The sequence below is a fragment of the Sus scrofa genome, chromosome 7 (assembly GCF_000003025.6).
Source record: "Sus scrofa isolate TJ Tabasco breed Duroc chromosome 7, Sscrofa11.1, whole genome shotgun sequence".
NCBI classification, from domain to species: domain Eukaryota; kingdom Metazoa; phylum Chordata; class Mammalia; order Artiodactyla; family Suidae; genus Sus; species Sus scrofa.
Genome location: NC_010449.5, coordinates 80668273 through 80690752, shown reverse-complemented (window position 1 = coordinate 80690752; position 22480 = coordinate 80668273). Strand labels below are relative to the sequence as shown.

Below are 22480 nucleotides of genomic sequence, written 5' to 3'. Positions count from 1 at the left end.
TGTGTGTGCATTGTAACCATTCAAGACTCACAAAGAATTGGGTGTATAATTTTGCAAGGAATTAACTGTGTAAGTTATTAGAGAAAGCCCTGCTAATAATGGTCATAAGAACCAGAGGATGAATTTCATTTGGAGGTGCCAGTCCTGTGATCCTCCTCCTCCTCATTATTAACTAATATTAGCTGGGATGCACAGCTGTGCCATGGCAAGTTCATACTAAGTTTTGAGCACCCTGGGTTGCAGGAGGCTGGTCTGCCCTTGCTGAGGCCCCGCATTTCTGGTCAGTAGCTCCGCTATGGGAGAGACACATCTAAATCCCCTTCCTGCATCTCACTCTTCTTTTTTGGCCCCTCTGAAAATTTGCCATGCCCCATCTCTAACAAGCTTCATGCTCTAGAACTACTTGAAGCAACAGGCAGGGGTGCTTATGACAGCCGCACCACTGAGTTTCAACCTGATTCAGAAACAAACCTCCTCTCCTTTGGCCAAGCCCTAATTCTTCTCCTCTTTCTCCTTATTTCTCCCTTCATCTATTTCTCTCATCCCTAATCTCTCCACTAGTCTAATCCTTGGTTTCTCATATTTACACTTCCCATGTTACCTTCTCTTTCCCTCTCTCTCTCTCCCTCTTCCTTCTTTTTTCCTTTAATCCTTTCACCTGCATTTTCTTGCCATTTCTCTCTGCGCCCTTCATTCTTTTCATATATTCCTGTCAGTGAGAAAGACAATTACTTGGTTTTCTTGATGAGTGTGAATTCAACCGTGAGCATCATTGCAACTCTCCCCTTCTGAACCATTCACACCACCTATATAGCTCTCAGCAACTTAATGAATATGGTCCACCCTGCTGGCTCTGCCACTACTGGAAAACCCACTTATATCGCTGGCATCAGCTGCTTTGTCCCTTTCTGTCAGAGGAGATAGGAAGAAGACTTGAGGAGAGGAGTAACTGCAAGGGTCACAGCTCCAGGATGGCATCTCTCAGAAACAACAAGATTTTCAGGATCAGGGGATGAGGTCAGGAAAGAGAAATGTTTTGCTGGGTTGAGTCTAGACTAGCAGCAGATCCCCAAATGACCCCATCCCTGTTACTCTCACCCCACTCCTATTCCCAGCCCAGCTCTCAAGAGAAATGTCAGGTGTCGGCCAAAAGATGCAGCCTCTAGGGGACTGTCTGGGGCATTCCTCCTGAGCGCGGGTGCCCAGGGCTTGCATGAGAGTTCTGCTCACTGCGGTCTGTAGCACCTCTCCTGCGGTCAGGCTTTTGCTTTTCCTTTCATTTCATTTTAACCTAAAATCGGAATGTTTCTTTGATGGGCTGAAAAAAATATTTATCTGTATCTCCTTTCCAAACCTTGCGTCTTTGAGGCTTCTGTCCTGAAGTGAACGTATGACATAGTGGTTTCTCTTTGTGCTTTGAGTTGATGCGCTCTGTGCCTGGTGCTTTCCCTTCTCTTTGTTCGAGTGTGCTGGCCTGCCACATGCTGAAATCCATGCCTGAAACCTGTCTGCCTTGGTTTGTGTAGAAATCTCCCAAGGTGGAAGAGGAGGAGGAGGAGGAGACAGACAAGCAGCCAGACCCGCTTCATCAGATCATCCTCCACTTTAGCCGCAATGCTCTGACGGAGAGGAGGTCAGCACGAACCGGAGCACCAGTTCATCCCAGACTCAGCTGTGTCTGCCCCAGAAGTCCTCCTGCAGATGGCAGTGTGCATAGAGAGGGGTGCCAGACTTGAGCAGCCCCTCTTGCTGCTCTGCGGTGGGCCATCAAGAAACCTTGAGGGGAATTACATAAACCACAGCCCTTTCATCATAATGTGTGACACTGAGTCTGAAGATGAAGCCACCTGAAATTATCATTTCAGTCCTGAATTGCATGTTGACCCAATGCTCATTCAGATTTTCAGAGTGGGTTCTAGGAATCTGGCTGGAGGAGGGGGTGGTTCTAATGAATTCGCTAATACATTTCATTTAAGATTTGTATGGCATTTAGTCTTTCCTGCTGAATCTAAAGGTAGCCTGCTAAATATTTCTTCCCTTCTCTCCAGCAAACTGGAAGACGACCCTTTGTACACCTCCTATTCTAGCATGATGGCCAAGGTACACCTGCGTTTTCTGCTCATTCTCTCAGTCTTTCTGCTTCCCTTAGACCTCTTCAGGCACAACTGTCACATTGAGCCCCGGGTCCAGGCCTGGGGCATAACATGGGCTCCAGGCTTTGCCCAGTTCATGTGCTATACGGGCAACTTTAATAAACCACTCCACCATCATCCTGTGGACACCTTGAAGCTTTGCAGAGACAGTGGAGTCTAGTGGCTGGGTCCACATGGCAGTCCTAAGCCAGCCAAGCAGGGTTTGGGTAAACAAATCATCCTCGAATTTTCACTCTGTGTTCAGAACATGCCTAGCCGTTCAGACACATCTGTGGCTGCAGGAAGTTAGGCACATTTGCAAACAAACTTAGAGACTAGAGGGAGATCCTCGTGTTCTGGAAGAGACAGAGAGACCAGAGATGCTATTTCTATGTCACGTAGAGGGATGGGGGCCCCTGGAATGCTGAGTGGTTAAGCAAACTGCTGCATCTCAAATGGGAGAACTTAAGGTCGAGCAGAAAAGGGGGAGTCTCTTGGGGTACAAGAGTACCTGTAACTCTACCAGCTGCACCTTGAGGTCCCTTTGGGATTCACATCCAGAGCCTCCATAAGCTTATGGCCAAGCCCTGGTTCTTGTTAGGAAAGGGCCAGGTCCCTGCCCTCCTGTCTCTTGATTTACACTGGAACTTTACTAAGTAGCGGCGTTTAGACCCATGGTTAAACCAGATAGGGAGTTCCCGTCATGGCGCAGTGGTTAACGAATCCGACTAGGAACCATGAGGTTGCGGGTTCGATCCCTGCCCTTGCTCAGTGGGTTAAGGATCCGGCATTGCCATGAGCTGTGGTGTAGGTCGCAGACACGGCATTGCTGTGACTCTGGCGTAGGCCGGTGGCTACAGCTCCAATTAGACCCCTAGCCTGGGAATCTCCATATGCCGCAGGAGTGGCCCAAGAAATGGCAAAAAGACAAAAAAATAAAAAATAAATAAAAAATAAAACCAGATAGGTCCCTGTTGACCTGTGATCTGGGTCCCGTTTCTCATTTCCAAACCACTTGGTCACTGCAAAGGCAGCACTGTGAGTAGAATGTGGCCCTGCAGTGGTCCAGGTGTTCTTGGTTTTACAGAGTGCCAAGGTCCTGAAGTGCCTGTGAATTACATCCTGTCCCCTGCCCTCACCCGGTAGAACAAAGTCTTGTTTATTACACTCCCCTTTCATTTGATTATCTGTTTCCTTCTCTTTCTGCTCCATGGAATTCAGAGTTGTCAGAGTGGGGAAGATGAAGAAGAGGAGGAAGACAAGGAAAAAACATTTGAAGTAAGTTTTTGCTAAGATTGAGGCCAACAGGAGGGCCTGTGGGGTGGGGGCTGACATTAGCCATGCAGCTCACCCACCGTGTGTATCTGGCAGCAAATGCACAAGTCGCCCTGGATGAGCACACCTGTCAGTTGTGGTGGTTGTCTGTCTGTCCATCTAAATGAAGGGAGCAGGCAGCCAGTCAACACACAGCCCCACAGGTTTGTTCTTCTGGAAAACCTCCTACATCTATCCAAGCATGGTAGCAAAGGGGGCCATAGAAGGGCAAATTCAGAATTCCAATCATGGCCCAGCAGAAACGAATCCGACTAGGAACCATGAGGTTGCAGGTTCAATACCTGGCCTTGCTCAGTGGGTTAAGGATCCAGCATTGCCATGAGCTGTGGTGTAGGTCTTAGATGCAGCTCAGATCTGATGTTGCTGTGGCTGTAGCTGGCGGCTGTAGCTCTGATTGGACCCCCAGCCTGGGAATTTCCATGTGCCAAGAGTGTGGCCCTAAAAATCAAAAAAAGGGGGGGGGAATTCAAACACTCAAAGGTGAACATTCAAAGCAGTGGAGAGACTGGATGGTTTTTGCACCATTATTTTGTAAATGTCCCTAATAACTATCTTGATTTTGAGGCAGTGCAAAATCTCTGAATCGCTCAGGATAAAACTATCTTAGTTTACTTGCATTGTTTTGTAGACAAATTATGCAACAGGAGAAGTAAATGACCATAATTACAGTTCTGGAAAGTCCTGACGTTCTAGCATCTCATATCAGGTAGAGTCTCTGTTGAGCAGGGTCTGAGCATTCTGGATTGGTGGGTGTTTCCTACACTCAGAGACTCCAGCTGAGCCCCCAGCAGGTTTTCCTGTATGACTGAACATTGAAAACAAACACATTTTAGTCTGGTGTCACTTCCTATAAGGACACACTTCCTGGTGTCCTTCCTATAGGATCACAGGGGAATGGATTGTGTCAGCTGTCAGTACAAAAAGTAGAAAATTCAGCATCAAAATGTGAGTACATTATAGGTGAGCAGTTTTGGAAAGCTGGATAGCATCTAAAAACAAACTTCCCAGGTCTGCTTTGTTCCAAAATATGTGTGTTGGAAGTTCCCGTCACAGTGCAGCAGGCTCAAATCCATCTAGGAACCATGAGGCTGCGGGTTTGATCCCTGGCCTCACTCAGTGGGTTAAGGATCCGGCGTTGCCGTGAGCTGGGGTGTAAGTCGCAGATGTGGCTGGGATCTGGTGTCATTGTGGCTCTGGTATACTCTGGCAGCTGTAGCTCTGATTAGACCCCCTAGCCTGGGAACCTCCATATGCTGCGGGTATGGCCCTAAAAAGACAAAAGACAAAAAACAAAAAAAATCAAAGTATGTGTGTTGTTTTGCTAGGCAAGTAAAAATGCACTCTGTCAACTCACCTGACCACACTGAATTCCCTGGGGGTAAACAGATCTCCATACCCCCGCTTTTGTTTTCCAGGAAAAAGAAATGGAAAAGCAGAAAACCCTCTATCAGCAAGCTCGTCTGCATGAGCGTGGAGCTGCTGAGATGGTCCTTCAGATGATAAGCGCCAGCAAAGGTGATTTCTGCACAGGCTCCAGAACTGCCACAGAACTGTCACACGGTGACATGAAGCCACTATTAAAGGGTCCCCATAAAGCCCAGTAGATGTGTTTTACCCTCTGTTTCCTTGGTGATTCAATCAGATCTTTACCACGGCAGGTGAGATGAGCCCCATGGTGGTTGAGACTCTGAAGCTGGGGATTGCCATCCTGAACGGGGGTAACGCCGGCGTGCAGCAGGTAATGGGGACTCGCAGGAGGTGGTGTTTCCATTTGACAGCTGTCACACTTCAGGAAGTGGTGTTGACTCTGCTACAGAGGTGGCTACCCAGAATTGCCTTGGCTGGTGTCTGTCCTTAGTGGCCAATTATGTCTGAGTAGCCGAGCCAAGACTGGGAGTCTACAGACATGCGTGTACTTAAAAGAGGATTTACCCAGAGTTCAAACAGAAAAACTTTTCCCTTTTTCATCACTACATGATTTTCTGCAGAAATAGGCTCTAGAGGGAATTTTCTAAGCCTTAGGATTTAAATTTTCTTTTTTTTTTTTTTTTTTTTTGTCTTTTTAGGGCTGCACCCTTGGCATCTGGAGATTCCCAGGTTAGGGGTTGAATCGGGGCTGTAACTTCCAGCCTACACCACAGCCACAGCAATGCAGGATCCGAGCCACACCTGCGACCTATACCACAGCTCATGGCAATGCCAGATCCTTAACCCACTGAGCGAGGCCAGAGAATCAAACCTGCATTTCCTGGATACTAGTCAGATTCATTTCCACTGAGCCACGAGGGGAACTCCAGTCTTAGGATTTTATTTCAACCCTTCGCCTATCAGTTCCTTACTATGAGCAAGGAGCCTGATCAGTTAAGTGAGGTTCATAACCCCACACACCTACTGTGTGTCCATTCATTCATTTATTCTTTTATTTAACAGCCATTAACTATCACTGACTATGCACCAGGACCAGGCTTTGTTCTGGGGGTGGAGAGTATAGCAGTGAATAGTGCAAATAAAGACCTCTGCCATCATGCATTAAATAAGAGAACACATAGTGGAGTGTGCCTGGCACATAGAATTCATTCAGCAATCTGAATTGGAACTGGCTACAGAAGACAGAAATGCACTGGTGTCTCCTGAGCACTCCAGGCTCTGGCTAAAAATAAAAGCATCTGTGTGCACAGGAAAATGAAATTTCAAAGACTCTTGGTATTCATGAGGGTTATATCCCAGGGCCTTTGAGAAGCTCAAATCCATAACTACCATTATTGCATGTGATTTCTTCCAGCCTTTAATTCATCCCAAACAGCTTTCTGAGTAAGAACTACCATTTCCAAAGGCAGCCCTCACTTTATTTTCTTCTATCACCACCCCATTAGCTGACTTTCTTACAGAGCCCTTTAAGAAAGAAAGCAAGCAAGAAAGAAAGAAAGAAAGAAAATTCTTTTTATGTCAGACAAAGTTCCTGGTTTCCTAGTGACAGAGAACAGAGGAAACTTAAGTCTCATTGTGAAAGAGATACTGAGCTTTCAACTAGGCTCATTATAAACTAAGCTCCTTTCTCCAGTGCATTAAATTCATTGCATGAGCTGTTCAGATTATACCTCAGCAAATGTAGGCATTACTAGATCCCTGATTGTGGCACCTGTTCCCACATAGAAGCGGCTTCAAACAGTAAATCTGTGAATGTCAAAGATCTACAATACTTTCAGTACCAGTGAAGCTTTTTAAATAAAACACCCGCCTTAAGAGGTTCTAGTTCCATAGTAGAGGGCAAGGCTCAGGCACATGGAAGCTTTGATCCATGGGTGGAGAATCTGATGCTTACCTGGGGTTACTAACCACCACCTTGGATCTGACTCGATATTCCTGCATGACTGGGACCTGCCAGCTGTCCATCATAATTAAGATGGTCAGTGCTTGTGCTATAGTTGTCATCATTTTTTCCTTTTTAAATGTCTCTCCCTTGCAGAAAATGCTAGATTACCTAAAGGAGAAAAAGGATGCCGGGTTCTTTCAAAGCCTTTCTGGTCTTATGCAGTCTTGCAGGTAAATCTGGAAAAACCATCTCTAGCATATTTTAAAAAAACCCTTCACTACTTAAGGAAAGGAGAGTGGGGTGGATGGGCCACAAAATAAACTAGCTGATTGTGGAGTTAGTGAGAATGGAATACCTACTTTAGAAAGCTAAGAGGATGAGTATTGTTCCTCCAGCCTTCAGGATTACCTTCAAATAGCATTGGGAGAGGATGTAATCTACACAGTCACACACCTCTACACCTGTTTGTTTTTTTAATCACACTTGCCTCCTTTTTTATGGTGGGGTTTTCTTCAGCGCCGAGTGCAAGTTTCTCTTAAACATGTATGCCCTTAAAAGTCAAACTAGAAAAGAATCAAAAAGAGGAGGAATCCTGAGTATGACTCAAATCTATGTGTTCATTAGACCCATGAGGCACTTTGGTAATCTCTAGTCTTAACAGTTCTTTGAGCCCCAATATGTATTTGGTGGGTACATATTTTGATACATCCATTTTGACAAGGGTACAGCCTAGCGTGGGAACATTTTGACATTGTCTGAGAAACAAAGCCTTAAACTTTCCGTTTATATTATCCAGTTGTGTAAGCCTCTCCTCATGGCTGAACCCTCTGACAGATGAACAGTAGGTAACCAGAAGTCATAAGGCTACCTTACTTGCTTGTTTCAGAAACAAGCCAGCAGTCTAAGAAAAGTGTCAGCTTATTCTCCAAGATTCATATTATTTTGAATCATCTGCAACTCATTCTGAAAACGTCAAAGTTCTAATTATCTAGCTCATTTGCCTCCAATTAATAATTCTTAAAATTAGAACATTGGTCCATTTGAAAATTTGGGATTCTTTTTTATGGTGGACCTCGTACCATTGCTAACCACATTTGATTGGGTCAATATTGTACCCTAGGGTTGTAGAGAGCTTATCTGAGCTGTAATACAATCCCTTGTTCTCAATTCCATTTCCCCCCACCAGCGGCCAACTCATCTATTACCTCTCTCAGGGAAAGAAAATGTAATATTGCCAGACCTGACTCACTAAGGGTGAAATAGTACATGTGGACTCAAAGATGGCAAAATTGAGGCACTTCAGTTCCATATTGCTCATGAAATTCTCAATTAAATTTCAAAGAGTTCTCTTGATAGTCCATAGTACTTAATATCACTAATGTCATTTATAATGATGGCTTAGAGGGATGGTGACATACCCTTAGAGGCCACCTGAGTTCTAACAGAGGTTTTAAGATATTTTAATGGGTTTTGCTGATTATAAAAATAATTTGTATTTGTAAAATAGTTAAGCATTAAAGAAATTAAAACATTTGAAATTGGTATTTTGGGTTAGACTAAGGGTCAGAAATGTCCACTGCACAGATTGTCTCCTGAATCAGAAATGATGCTTCAAAGCAGCTATGTCCAAATGTCCTATTTCCATATTTTCCTCCCTTGACAGCAAAACCAAAAGCAAAGGATAGTTTTGGATTATTGAGCAGGGTGTGGGCAAAAACAACACAATGGCAATAGGAATTTTCATTTTCTCTTTAAAATTCATCTAAACTCCAGAACATCTCTCAAGATGTTCCCTAAAGAACATCCCTAGAGAGGAATCCCTAAAAGGGGGAAGAGGGTGCTGGATTTCCCCCCCAAGTCTTTCCAAACCAGGATATGTTTCCTTTGCTCAGGGGTGAAAAGAAAGGGAGGTTTTTCAGAATCTTACCTAAGATCTATATTCTTATGAGACTTTTTGGTCTTTCAGTCTATGGAATCTTTCATATTGGGGAAGGAGTTAGACTCTATCAGAAAAATAGTGAGCTCCAGTTGGAAATAATATGGTCATTATCCTCATCATCATAGCTGTGTGGTTGTACTAGGGGTTCCTGGCTAAGTAGGATTTGGTGGTGGCTTTGACAGGGAAGGTTGAAGAAGATGAGAACATAAATTAAAGCCAACTCATCACAGGTTCAGAAACACCTAGCAACACCACTGCCTCTAGAAAGCCTAACTGTGGCTACTATTGGCTCCTGAGTGACAGAAGAAAAGGGTGTGGCCCTTCAAGATCTGAAAGTTTGTATCTCTCTCCATCCTTATTCATCCAGAACACTAAGGGCCCCAATTCCTTGTGATTCACAGAGAAAGTAGGTAAATGTGGTTGGTGAACATAATTAATGCTGTTTAAAGTATACTCTCCCTTAAGAAATCTTAGAAATAGATTATTCCTTCTTTATTTGGGAAGCCTTTCTAAATCTTCATCCATAAGAAAGGACTAAAACTCTACCAACAATGACTGTGGCCATAAGAGTTTCTGACCCTCGTCTTTGCACATGGTCAGGGCTGTGAGGTGTAGGTATCCTTGGGCAGCACTGCCTGGAAAACCTGGGGAACCATTAAGACTCTCAACCACACGGTAACGCATTAGTGTGTTTGTGACGATACAAGGACAGGATATTCTTAGTCGATGGGCACATTGACATTAGAAAACCATTTTCCCCATTGCGTGTAGCCCTGAACCTGTTTTCTTTCTGTTACAAGTGTCCTTGATTTGAATGCATTTGAGAGGCAGAATAAAGCTGAAGGCCTGGGGATGGTTACTGAGGAAGGAACACGTAAGTAACTAACAAAGGTGAAGGCTGTTCTCTTCTTGATTAAAATCTGATTTAACTTGCTGGTTAGAGCCTCTGCTCAGTGCTGCTTAATCTACAAGGACTGGGTCCATTTCCATCTGTAGTTTTTGTGTTTGGGGTGGTTTTTTTGTTGTTGTTATTTTTGTTTGGTTGGGGTTTTTTTGTTTGTTTTTGCTTTTTAGGGCCACATCTATAGCATATGGAAGTTCCCAGGCTAGGGGTTGAATCAGAGCTGCAGCTGCAGGTCTGCACCACAGCCATAAGGATGTGAGCTGCATCTGTGACCTACACCACAGCTTTATGGCAACACCGGATCCTTAACCCATTGAGCTAGGCCACGGATCAAACCTGCATCCTCATGGATACTTGTGGGGTTTGTAACCTGCTTAGCCACAATGGGAGCTCCCCCATCTGTAGATCTGATGAAGCACTTCCAGGCTGATGTGTTCATAGAGCCAGCCTTAGCTTAAGACTTAAGCTTAAGTCTGTCTTAATGTTTGTGGTTTTCTTACTCTGTCTTTTTCTGTTTTTCTCTTATCACCAGTGATTGTTCGTGAACGGGGTAAGTTTGAGTTTCTGGCCTGAGTTCCCACCATGTGTGTGAGTCCTAAGGGAGCTTATTTAATTGCCTCAGCACAGACACTTTTTCGGCTTGGTGGTTGCATGTTGAGTTTAACCCAGCAGTCTGTTGTTTAATTAAAGAAGTGTGTTCCATCTTCCAAAGCATGAGTTATGGACTGTGAACCATGACTGCCATGAGCCTAGTTGTTTTCCTTACAAATGCATCCTGGGGCCAGCCCTTTTTGCTTTGTTGGACATTGCCTCCATTCCCATTTAATTGGGTTTGCCACCGTTCATCCAAAGTTCCCTTTCCATGCCGTTCTCATACAGCTCCTTTAGCACTTTTGCAGTCCTGTGTATTCAAAGGTGTTCTGTGTTGAGAAGCCAAACAAGTGCTCACCGGTATTCTGTGTTTTCAAGGTGAAAAAGTACTCCAGAATGACGAGTTTACACGTGATCTCTTTAGATTCCTACAGTTACTTTGTGAAGGACATAACAGTGGTAAGTGGAACAGATTGATTTGTCAAGGGAAAAACAACCTTCAGGTGCAAAATTATGATTCATTTCTGCTTGCCTTTTTTAATACAACCACTAGCTAACTCAAGGACAACAGCTAATCTGCTCCTCAATAAGGAACCCTTTGTAGCATGACCTGTAACACCATGGCTAATGCTATTGAGTGACACTGAGGCTAAGCTGCTTCTAGAACCTTCACATGTGGAATCTAAACACCCACCCCTTTTCTGTCAGGTCTCTCAGGGCTCATTAAGTCTAGTTTCTGGTGTCCCTGGGGTGGGAGGGCTCAAGGCAGAGCTCTGTCCTGCCGGATCTGCCAGGACCCAACCAGCATGCCCTTGGAAGCCTTTTCACGTGGTGTCTCTCTCCTGAGCTTAGCGCAGAGGGCATGACAGGGCTGAGCTCTGACCCAGCTCTGGTGTTCTCAGACTTCCAGAACTTCCTGCGGACTCAGATGGGCAACACCACCACCGTGAACGTCATCATCAGTACCGTGGACTATCTCCTCCGTCTGCAGGTGAGTGGGCCTGGGATGGCAGCACGCCTCACATACACTTCCAGAAGGGAAAGACAGCCCCACAGGGTCAGGGTTGGCCCGGGATACAGTTCAGCCCCAATAAGGAAGGGATTGTCACCTCCCTGCACACACCCATGGCAAGCCAAATACCTAAAGGTGAGTTCGAAGACTGAAATGGGAGGGAATGGTTAGATATGGAATCTTGTGTCAGAAACTGCTGGTTGACTTTAGTGTGCCAGGGTAGACTTAGCCACGGTGCTCCACTGCTCTCACACAACCTGGAAGTGAGGACAGATTTCACTGCGAAAAAGAGATACAGAAAATGGTAGGAATAAGATGAGTTTATAAGTTCTTAGTGTTGAGAAGCCACTTGACTTACTCATTTGAAGGAAAATCCAAATATTGTCAGGAACATCTACCCAAACACAAAGAAAGGATTCTCTTGGCGTTCCCATATGGCTCAGCGGGTTAAGAACCCAACATAATGTCTGTGAGGATTCAGGTTCTATCCCTGGCCTTGCTCAGTGGGTTCAGGATCCAGCATTGCCATAAGCTGCAGTGCAGGTCACAGAGGTAGCTCGGATCTGGTGTTGCTATGGCTGTGGCATAGGCTGACAGCTGCAGCTCCAATTTGACCCCTAGCCCGGGAACTTCCATATGCTACAGCTACAGCCACATAAAGGGGGAAGGAAAGGATTTTCTTTTCTCTTCGCTCAGCGTGGTTGAGCTACTTACCATTTCATGACCTGGAGCATCCTAGTCAACCTCCTTGTGTTCCAGTTTCTTCACCTGTAAGATGGGTAGTACTGTCTCATTGGGCAGTAGTGAAGATGGAGAGATTTAATACATGCAACGTGCTCAGAACAACGCCTGGCACTTACAGTGTCAGCTATTATGTTGCTGCTGCTATCACAATTATTTGCATGATGGTTATGATCTTTGATGTACCTTTTTCATTGTGAATAAATGGTCCTGTAACATGGTCACTCAGGTCCAGCTGAATGCCGTCCTGTCTCCTCTCTGGTCTTTCCTTTTAGTACAGATGTACTAAAAGATGCTAGGGATCAGTTACCTCTGTGCTTCTTCACAGAGTCCCAGGCTCCTGTCATCACGAAGAGGTCATAGTGATGGTCAATGCTCTTACACGTTTCCTGGATATTGGGGTTAGCATCACCGACTGTTACGTGAGAAGTACTCAACTCTTGCTTGTTTGTTCTTAGGAATCAATCAGTGATTTCTACTGGTATTATTCAGGGAAAGACATCATTGATGAGTCTGGGCAGCACAATTTTTCCAAAGCCCTAGCCGTCACCAAGCAGATTTTCAACTCTCTTACAGAATACATTCAGGTATGTGCTACAGAGTATATGCTTGAAAACGAAGAGGACATTTTTAACATTCTCATATTCTATTTTCCCTGCAGAGTATTTGGTTGCATGTGTGAACTGTGCATCCAGGTCCAGCACTGATAGCATTTCCTATCTAAATAGGAACCAACAGTACTATACTATGAGAGGCTAGAGTTTATAGAGCCCACTGTGACCTGTACATAGAATTGTCATGCTATATTTGCACTGAGCTAGATGCCTTTTGCTTTCCCTCCTCGACTGAAATCTTTTGGCAGACAGAAAATTTCTTACTCATTTTAAAATTCTTTATTTCAGAGTTCCCCTTATGGCGCAGTGGAAATGAAACTGACTAGGAACCATGAGGTTTCGGGTTTGATCCCTGGCCTCACTCAGTGGGTTAAAGATCCAGCATTGCTGTGACCTGTGGTGTATATAGGTCACAGATGTGGCTCAGATCTGGCATGGCTGTGGCGTAGGCCAGCAGCTGTAGCTCTGATTCAACTCCTAGCCTGGGAACCTCCATATGCCACAGGTGCAGCCCTAAAAAGCAAAAAAATTTTTTAAAAATAAATTAAAAATAAAATAAAATTATATATTTCCAACATGTGTGGCACATCACAGGTGTTCAGTAAGCACGGAGAGTGAAGTGGATAAATTACTGATAGAATAAAGGAATAAAGGGACAAATGATGTTATTTGATCTGGAGATTAAAAACAGAATTTGTGAGATCCTACTAATGTGTCAGAAATTAAATCTAGGGAAGCTTAACTTCAGAAGCACATAAACAAAATGTGATGGTCAAGTCAGGCTGAATGTCTACTTCTTGCAGCATTACTTCCTCTGTTGGTGACACCATTGCCTGCAGTGGTCTAGCTACTGTGAAAGGGAGTAGAGGTCGTCCTCAGGCAGAATTTGCTGATTTGAAATCAGGAGCCATCTCATGTCCTCTGTGATGTCATATAAGACTCTTTAAGATCTATATGACGAACCACCTGGCACAATGAGACCATATTTGCTTACTAAAACACAAGACTAAGACTTGAAAAGAAGATTTTAAGGAAGAGATTGGTCTGCACTTTACTCAAGGATTATAAGAACATAGGGAGATAAACCTAGGAACAGGTAACTGATCTGAAGTTTCACAGCATGTGAAATCATCGAAGATCATTGAACAGATCTGGCAGGCATCTGATTTGCTCTCTGCAGAAGCCATTCTAATCTCCAGAATTTCCCATAGAGCACTTAAGCCAAAAGTAAAAGTTTATTTGGGGGTGAATCTGAGTTTCTTTCAACAATCAGTTTTGTTTCAAAAAAAGAATCCAGAGGGAGTTCCCATCGTGGCTCAGTGGTTAACGAATCCGACTAGGAACCATGAGGTTGCGGGTTCGATCCCTGACCTTGCTCAGTGTGTTAAGGACCAGGCATTGCCATGAGCTGTGGTGTAGGTTGCAGACGTGGCTCAGATCCTGCGTTGCTGTGCTCTGGCATAGGCCGGTGGCTACAGTTTCGGTTCTACCCCTAGCCTGGGAACCTCTATATGCCACGGGAGCAGCCCAAGAAATGGCAAAAGACAAAAAAAAAAAAAAAAAAAAAAAAAAGAATCTAGAGACTTCTAGGGATCAGACACCAAATGTGCATAAATAGTGGTTTTCAAATAAGCTAACGTGATTTAGGGGTGCAGGCAATGTTTATCCTACTCACCTCTTCCCTGGAAATTCTGCCAAGCCTTTTATAGAACTTAAGATAGTATCGGTGTTCCTTTTGAAAATGCATTGATGCATGATTTGGAGGTTGACTGAAGGGTGGGAAAATATAGGGGAAAAAAGTATAAGGAAGAGTTAAGGATAAGAAATGTAGGCAGAATATGACAAGATCCTAAGTGTATAAAAATATATAATACAGTCTCACTGAAGAGGTGGGGAATAAGGTGCTGACTCTGGAAACTTGGGAAATGAGTACAGTCTGTGAGACCAAAGGCAAAAGGAACTATACACAGGGACTTTAGTTGATGAACTTTTTCTCACGGGGATATGTGTTAATAATCTTAAAACCGTTATACACAGATAATGGAAATGAGCCAGGTTTTTCACTGTTGGAATAGCTGGTTACGGATGAGCAAGGAGAAGAGACTAGAAGATCCCTGTGGAAATGGATGAGAATTGAGATTTCTGAATGCTAAACTTGAGATTTCTGTAGCTACAGATGGTTACATATGGAAATATTTTTAGATACGTGTATACACATGGATTAGTACAACACACATGTATCTGCTGCTCTGTCAGCAAGGAGGACCTGAAAAAAATGATATTCCAGTAGCAACAAGCACTACTAGAGGCCAGATCCTGCCTTCTAATACCATTCTCCAGTGAAAGGAACAAGGCTTCTTAGAGAAATGGCTGATTCTAAAACTGGCACAGAGGAGTTCCCGTCATGGCGCAGTGGTTAACAAATCCAACTAAGAACCATGAGATTGTGGGTTCGATCCCTGGCCTTGCTCAGTGGGTTAAGGATCTGGCGTTGCCGTGAGCTGTGGTGTGGGTTGTAGATGTGGCTTGGATCCCGAGTTGCTGTGGCTCTGGCATAGGCTTGCGGGCTACAGCTCTGATTAGACCCCTAGCCTGGGAACCTCCATATGCCGCAGATGCGGCCCTAGAAAAGGCAAAAAGACAAAAAAATAAAAATGAAACTGGCACAGAAAACATACAAGATGAGCCTGAAACATCCTATAGAGCAAGGAAATGCAAAAAAAAAAAAAAAAAAAATTTTAATGGTGGTATGGTACAGGAGCCAACTGAAAGAACTCCCAATGGCCAAAACTGGGAAAAGTACAGCTTATAAAATAAAGTAAATAAAGTAGCATTGGAGTATAACCCAAAGCATAAAATGAATGCGTGGAGTCCATACTGATGTCAGTAAATGTTTAAAGAGGAGTTCCCTAGCAATTAAAGATCTGGTGTTGTCACTGTGGTGACTCAGGTCGCCACTGTGGTACAGGTTCAATCCCTAACCCAGGAACTTGTACATGCTGCAGGCACAGCCAAAATAAATGATGAAACAAATAAGAAAGAATAGACAATTCTCCATACAGAAGAATTTCAAATAACTTTTTAAAAAGAAAAGAAACAAAACGTTTGCTCAATAATGATCTTCAAATATAAGAAAGGTTATCAACATGGAAAGTGCAAACTGGTCATCAAGTCCCCCTTCTGTGTTTGGCTTTCAGAAAAAAATAGTTAAGAAATGATATACCTGACATTTGGGTTAATGATAAGAGAGTCCTAAAAGTGGTTGAACCTTAGGAATATAATTCAGGTTTTTTTTTTCCTTGTGTGGGTAGTCCCCTGGTCATCACATTTAATATGTAGCTTTACCTGCAAACAATGGATGCACAAGGGCCTGGTTTCTAAGCTGTGCTCTGCAGAACCCTGGAGTTCCTGAGAACCCCTCTTGTTTTTGTTTTTGTTTTTTTTTTCTCTTTTAATTTTTTAATTATAGGTGATTTGCAATGTTCTGTCAGTTTCTGCTATAAAATGACCCAGTTATATATATACACACACACACACACACACACACATTTTTTTTTCTCATATTATCCTCCATCATGCTCCATCACAAGTGATTGTTCCCTGTGCTCTACCGCAGGACCTCATTGCTTATCTACTGCAAATGCAGTAGTTTGCATCTACTAACCCCAAACACCCAGTCCATAACACTCCCTCCCCCTCCCCTGGCAATCATAAATCTGCTGAGGAGTTCCCGTCGTGGCGAAGTAGTTAACGAATCCGACTAGGAACCATGAGGTTGCGGGTTCGGTCCCTGCCCCTGCTCAGTGGGTTAACGATCCGGCGTTGCCCTGAGCTGTGGTGTAGGTTGCAGACGCGGCTCGGATCCCATGTTGCTGTGGCTCTGGCGTAGGCCAGTGGCTACAGCTCTGATTCGATCCCTAGCCTGGGAACCTCCATATGCCGTGGGAGTGGCCCAAAGAAATAGCAAAAAGACAAAAAAAAAAAAAAATCTGCTGAGAACCTCTCTTAAGGGGTTAGAGTGGGCTAGAGTTGGCAGGAGTGCCCTTTAGTCCTATTTCAAACAGCACATTTAACTTTTTTTTTTTTTTTTTTGTCTTTTTAGGGCCATGTCCATGGCATATGGAGATTCCAAGGCAGGGGGAATCAGAGCTGTAGCTGCTGGCCTAAACCATGCCATAGCAATGTGGGATCTGAGCTGCAACTGTGACCTACACCACAGCTCACAGCAATGCCAGATCCTTAACCCACTGAGTGAGGCCAGGGATCGAACCTGTGACCTTGTGGATGCTAGTCAGATTCGTTTCTGCTGAGCCATGATGGAAACTCCTAACTCTTAAATAATGTTTTTATTTTATTTGAAAACATTCTGAAGCAAAAGAAAATCTCTGAAAAACACTGCACAGTGAAATTCCTAGTGGTTTTTCCTAAACGTAGGATCTTATGATGGTGGGGTGGGGAGAAAGAATATCCTGGGAAAATGTTGAGGTACAAAGCATGTGACTTTTGGAAAGAGCTGTCTGCAATATAAGCTGATGTTTGATGCCCTTACAAAGGCAAGTTTCAGAGCAGCTTGTGATGCTTAAGTGAAATAAGAATGTCCTCCCTCTCTAGGGCCCCTGCATTGGGAACCAGCAGAGCCTGGCTCACAGTAGGCTGTGGGACGCAGTGGTTGGCTTCCTCCATGTATTTGCTAACATGCAGATGAAACTCTCTCAGGTACTGTGGCCTGTTCCCCGTTCCCTGTGTGTCATTGGAGTGAAAGGCTGAGTCAGTCCCCACCCTTGGTATTCCCATCATGGATGTGGCTGCTTGACCAAATGACTGGAAAAGCCAATGCAGATTAGGTCTCATTTTTCAAACAAGGACCTAAATGGGAGACAGGAATGAACACCTCCAGGGGGCATCCCGGACAGGCTTTTGCATGGATGCAGCTTCTTTCCTTGTGTCCCACCAACCTACCCTTTTCATAATTGCCTCCACACTTGCTTTTTATGGTGCTAATCCCTTTGCTTCCCTGTCACTGTTTTTGCAATTTCCAAACACAACCTACTACCCTGTCTAATCTGTCCATCTGCATGTCTCTGTAATTTACATATCCCCTCTCTCTCCCCCTCTGCTTCCCACCCCCTTCCCCATCTCTGCCTTTCCTCCTCACTCCCCATCTCTCTGGCAAGATGAATCAGAATCACTCAGAGCATTTATTATGAACAAATAAATGTAGCGTATGTAGTGGTCGATCGCCTCTCTCCATGGCAACACATGAAGCAGAACTTCAGGATGTGTTTCAAGCTGATTAGAGTAACATTTGCAGCATTAATTCAAATAATGTATGTCTAAAACTTTCAAGGCTGTCACATCTGCCTCTCTCGTCTGGAATGTGCTACTAAACCCTTTCATTTTTCCCCTTTTGACTCTGGCCTTATGGGAGGAGAGAGTTCTTGGGAGGGCTGCCAGTTTGGCAGTAAAACGTCCACTGCTGTGTCAGCCCAGCGGGGCAGTGCGGTGTAGAGGCTCCAGAGACAAGATCCTGACCCTGCCATCTCTTCACCGGTGTCTTCCGGGAAGTCACTTCCCCTTTCCGATTTTTGTTATCGTCTGTAAAAGATGGGAAGTTAGAATAGGTGATCTCTGAGGGCTCTTCTAGCTCTGAGAGTTTATCCTTCTGTAATATGTTGTGAATAACTATGATACACTCCAAAGGTGGGAGAAAATCCTTCTGAAAAATGAAGGGCTAGCCCAAGAACTGTGTCTTTGTGAGAGTCTGTAAAAGACATGTGGCCTGGAATGCATTATTTTTTAATCTCATCCTCAGATTCCCCACCTCAGATCTTCTTCCAAGGGTTGTTTTCCTTCTGTGACGTAGGTATCAAGCACAGAGCTCCCTTGGCAATGCCCTGTCTTCAGTGCTGAACTCAAAACCAAACAGACTAGTATCAAAACCATCCAGAGGAATAGCCTCTATTGTGTAACATTTTAAGGGACCAGTGGCACCCAGATCACCACCAGTTAGAAGCAGGAGAACCTCAATTAAGAAAGAAAGGAGAACCCAATTGGTAATTAGAACCTTGATACTTTGATTGAATTGCAGCAGTATTCCCAGAAAGCTCACTGGTCATTCTTCAGTATGAAAAATGGCAACATAAGCTATTAGAGATACCTTGGTGGATTGGGTTGTTCAGTAGTTCTGGACAACAGCTGGTGTATCTGCCACATTGTGTTAACGAAAGGAAAACTGTAAAGGAGTTCTTTTGGCTGCGCCCTGCTGCAGTGAGCCTCCCGATGCTACACAGCGTGGATGCCAAGACATCCACACTCACCATGAGAAGGGAGCTCATTCTGGAGATGGATGCAGCCCTCACTTGACCTGCCCAGAGCAGGCTCTCCTTGCTCACTGCCCTGTACTTTGCTGAGGGATCAGATAGCTCAGGGGTATCTCCTGTTTCTGTTCTAGGATTCCAGTCAGATCGAGCTGCTGAAGGAACTCTTGGATCTCCTTCAGGACATGGTGGTGATGCTTCTGTCCCTCCTGGAAGGTTGGGCTGTTTGGTATAACTAGGCATTCACACAACTGTAATTGGTCCAAGCACTAACCATACTAATCACGCAGATTATCCTTCTGGCAGGTCATTGATGCCATATGACATTGGTTAGAAAGCCAAATTTTCAGAAACAAATGAAAAATGAGTGAGGGGCACATGGTCTGATGGACAAAGCCTGAAGCCAACTCATTTTATATCAATAGGAAAGCCAGAATGAACTGGGGAAAACCTCCAAGCTTTGCTCTTTCCTATCCTCTCCTTCTCCCCATTGCTTTTCAGTACATCTGGCTGCCAGTGTATATGCCAGCCATCTAGTTGGGCACCCTCCTAGGTCTAAGGGGATAAGAGGGGCACTGCTTATCCCTATGTGTCCCCAATAATCTGATAATAAAACCACTTTCCAGGCCCCAGGCCAGCTAAAAGGCACTGGTGTGGCCATCTCCTCCTTCCCTGTGTTTCTCTCCCCCTTGGCTCCTAGTGGTGTAGTCTTTATGGCTTGCTGCTCCCTCCTACCCATTTCCAAATCATCATGGTCAGACAAGAGCTGACTGATTTGGCATAGAAGTCTCCTAAAAAGACCTGCCTGACCAGTTACATGATGACTTGGGTTTATTGATGTATCCGTATGTCTTTTTGAACCTGCCTCACAGGGAATGTGGTAAATGGAACTATTGGCAAGCAGATGGTTGACACACTGGTAGAGTCATCTACCAATGTAGAAATGATCTTGAAATTCTTTGACATGTTCTTGAAACTTAAAGACTTAACCAGCTCAGACACCTTCCAAGAATATGACCCCGATGGGAAAGGGATCCTCTCCAAAAAGGAATTCCAGAAGGCCATGGAAGGGCAAAAACAGTACACACAGTCAGAGATTGACTTTCTCCTTTCGTGTGCCGAAGCTGATGAGAATGACATGTTTAATTACATGGATTTTGTAGACCGGTTCCACGAGCCGGCCAAGGACATAGGGTTTAACGTGGCCGTGCTCCTGACAAATCTTTCTGAACATATGCCAAATGATTCTCGCCTCAAGTGTCTGCTGGACCCAGCAGAAAGTGTGCTGAATTACTTTGAACCCTACCTGGGACGCATTGAGATCATGGGTGGGGCCAAGAAAATTGAGCGTGTTTATTTTGAGATCAGCGAATCCAGCCGAACTCAGTGGGAAAAGCCCCAGGTGAAGGAGTCTAAGCGTCAGTTCATCTTTGATGTCGTCAATGAAGGCGGAGAACAAGAGAAGATGGAGCTGTTTGTGAACTTCTGTGAGGATACCATCTTTGAAATGCAGTTAGCATCTCAGATCTCAGAATCGGACTCAGCCGACCGTCCAGAAGAGGAGGAGGAAGAGGATGAAGAGTCTTCTTATCCGTTAGAAGTTGAGGACGAAGAGGAGGACAACAGGTCTTTTGAATGTGCCTCTGCATTTGCCGTAGCCTGTGCCTCAGTGAAGAGAAACGTGGCCCGCTTTCTGCAGAGGGCCACCCTGAAGAACCTCAGGAAGCAGTACAGGAAGGTAAAGAAGATGACCCTGAAGGAGCTGGTGAGGGTGTTCTTCTCCTTCTTCTGGATGCTGTTCGTGGGGCTCTTCCACTTGCTCTTCACCATATTGGGAGGAATCTTTCAGATCCTCTGGAGCACAGTGTTTGGAGGGGGCCTTGTAGAAGGGGCCAAGAACATCAGAGTCACCAAGATCCTGGGGGACATGCCTGACCCAACCCAGTTTGGGATCCACGATGATGCTCTGGAGGCTGAGAGGGCAGAAGTGCCTGAGACGGGCGTCCCCACGGAACTTGTACACTTCGTCAAGGGGGAGAAGGGAGATGCAGATATTATGTCAAATCTCTTTGGATTCCACGCAAAGAGGGAAGGTGCCTTAAAGCATGGGCCCGAAGTGGGTTTGGGTGACCTCTCTGAGATTATTGGCAAAGATGAGCCCCCTACATTAGAGAGTACTGTACAGAAGAAAAGGAAAGCACAGGTAAGCATCATTTGTTTCTATCAGCTCTCTTTAGGACTTGCCACTCTACCCTGCCATCAGTACCCCAGTTCCCCAAGAGCCACCACTGTATTAGACACCAGCTCTTCTTTGGTTACCCTGATCTAATCCTTTCAACTCTGCCATGTCTGGGGAGATGAGACTTAGATGGTTGTCTCAATGTCTGATTGCTGAGTGGTCTTCCAGTTTACATTGTAGAGTCCATGACTTTCAACTTGCTTTCACACCCTGATTAGGTTAGTTCTCAGGTTCATTCAGCAATTGAAAGTATAGAAAACCAGGTAGGGCATAAAAGGAGACCTTTCTGGTAAGACAGTACTTCTGCAGTGTCCTAGAAGGTCCAGATATTATCGAATGATTGAGCACAGTGCCCAGAGAGTTTGATCGTGCTTGGGACATTTCCATCCTTGTGGATGCACCTGCTCTTCCAATTTGGACTTCAAGTCAGTGGATTAAATCAAGAGAATAAGATAGCAGAGCCCCTTGGCCATGGAAAATTCTGGGTGTTGCAACATCCAACTCACAGCATTGTTCTAGCAATAGAGAGAGTATGGAGAGGAGCATAAAGATATCAGAGCCCAAAGACAACCTTTATTCATTTATTGCAGTAATGTTGGTTGAATAATTAATATGCATTTATCACTGTCTTAGGTTCTAGGAATACAGTCATGAATGAGAAATTCATTGTTCCTGTAATTTAGTGGAAAAGATAAACATTGGACAAGTCAGTACAAGCATGAAAAAGATTAGGAAGGAGGAATTCCAGCCTCTATGGCAATGTATAGACGAGAAGTCTCATCTGGTTTAAAGAGGGAAGAAAGCATCAGAATCATAAGAATTCTGACAGTATTAATGTATTTACTCTCTTTTCCTTCCTGATGTAACCCAGGGCCTAGAACAGAGTTTGATACCTAATAGGGATTCGTTCAAGACCTCCTACATGCCAGGCTGTGTTGCTAGGATATGGGAATACGTAGGTTGACAAGAGAGACAACACTTTTGCTTAATGGAGCTTAACTTCTAGTGGAAGAAGACAACAAATAAATAATTACCATTTGTGGCAGAAGCTAAAATAAGTGAACAAGGTCATGTGTTACAGAGTGAATGTGGGCCCTACTATAAACAGGATGCCCACAGAGCAGCTGAAAAGGTGTTATCTGAACCAAGTCCTAAAGAATAGCAGGCACAAAAAAAAAAAAAAAAAAAGAATAGCAGGCACATGAAAAACCAAGGTAAGCATCTTTCAGGCAGATGATATGGTTTGTACCAAGGTCCTGGTGCAGAAAAGAATTTAGAATGTCTCAGGAAAGGGAAGGGGGTCTGGGAGTTTGTGTTGGAAACAAATCAAATGGTGCAAGATG

At 44.4% G+C, this 22480-nt stretch overlaps 1 protein-coding gene across 1 annotated transcript in view; it reads left to right on the top strand.

Moving 5' to 3' along the window:
• Nucleotides 1–22480, top strand: part of RYR3 (ryanodine receptor 3) — a 568547-nt gene that overhangs the window by 517824 nt on the left and 28243 nt on the right. The window contains 14 exon segments of the mRNA XM_021099907.1: nt 1527–1633; nt 2049–2100; nt 3354–3410; nt 4883–4982; nt 5126–5205; nt 6934–7010; nt 9520–9593; nt 10156–10173; nt 10593–10673; nt 11117–11205; nt 12426–12554; nt 17193–17297; nt 19033–19114; nt 19771–21101. Of these exon segments, the coding sequence (XP_020955566.1) occupies nt 1527–1633; nt 2049–2100; nt 3354–3410; nt 4883–4982; nt 5126–5205; nt 6934–7010; nt 9520–9593; nt 10156–10173; nt 10593–10673; nt 11117–11205; nt 12426–12554; nt 17193–17297; nt 19033–19114; nt 19771–21101 (2382 nt within the window).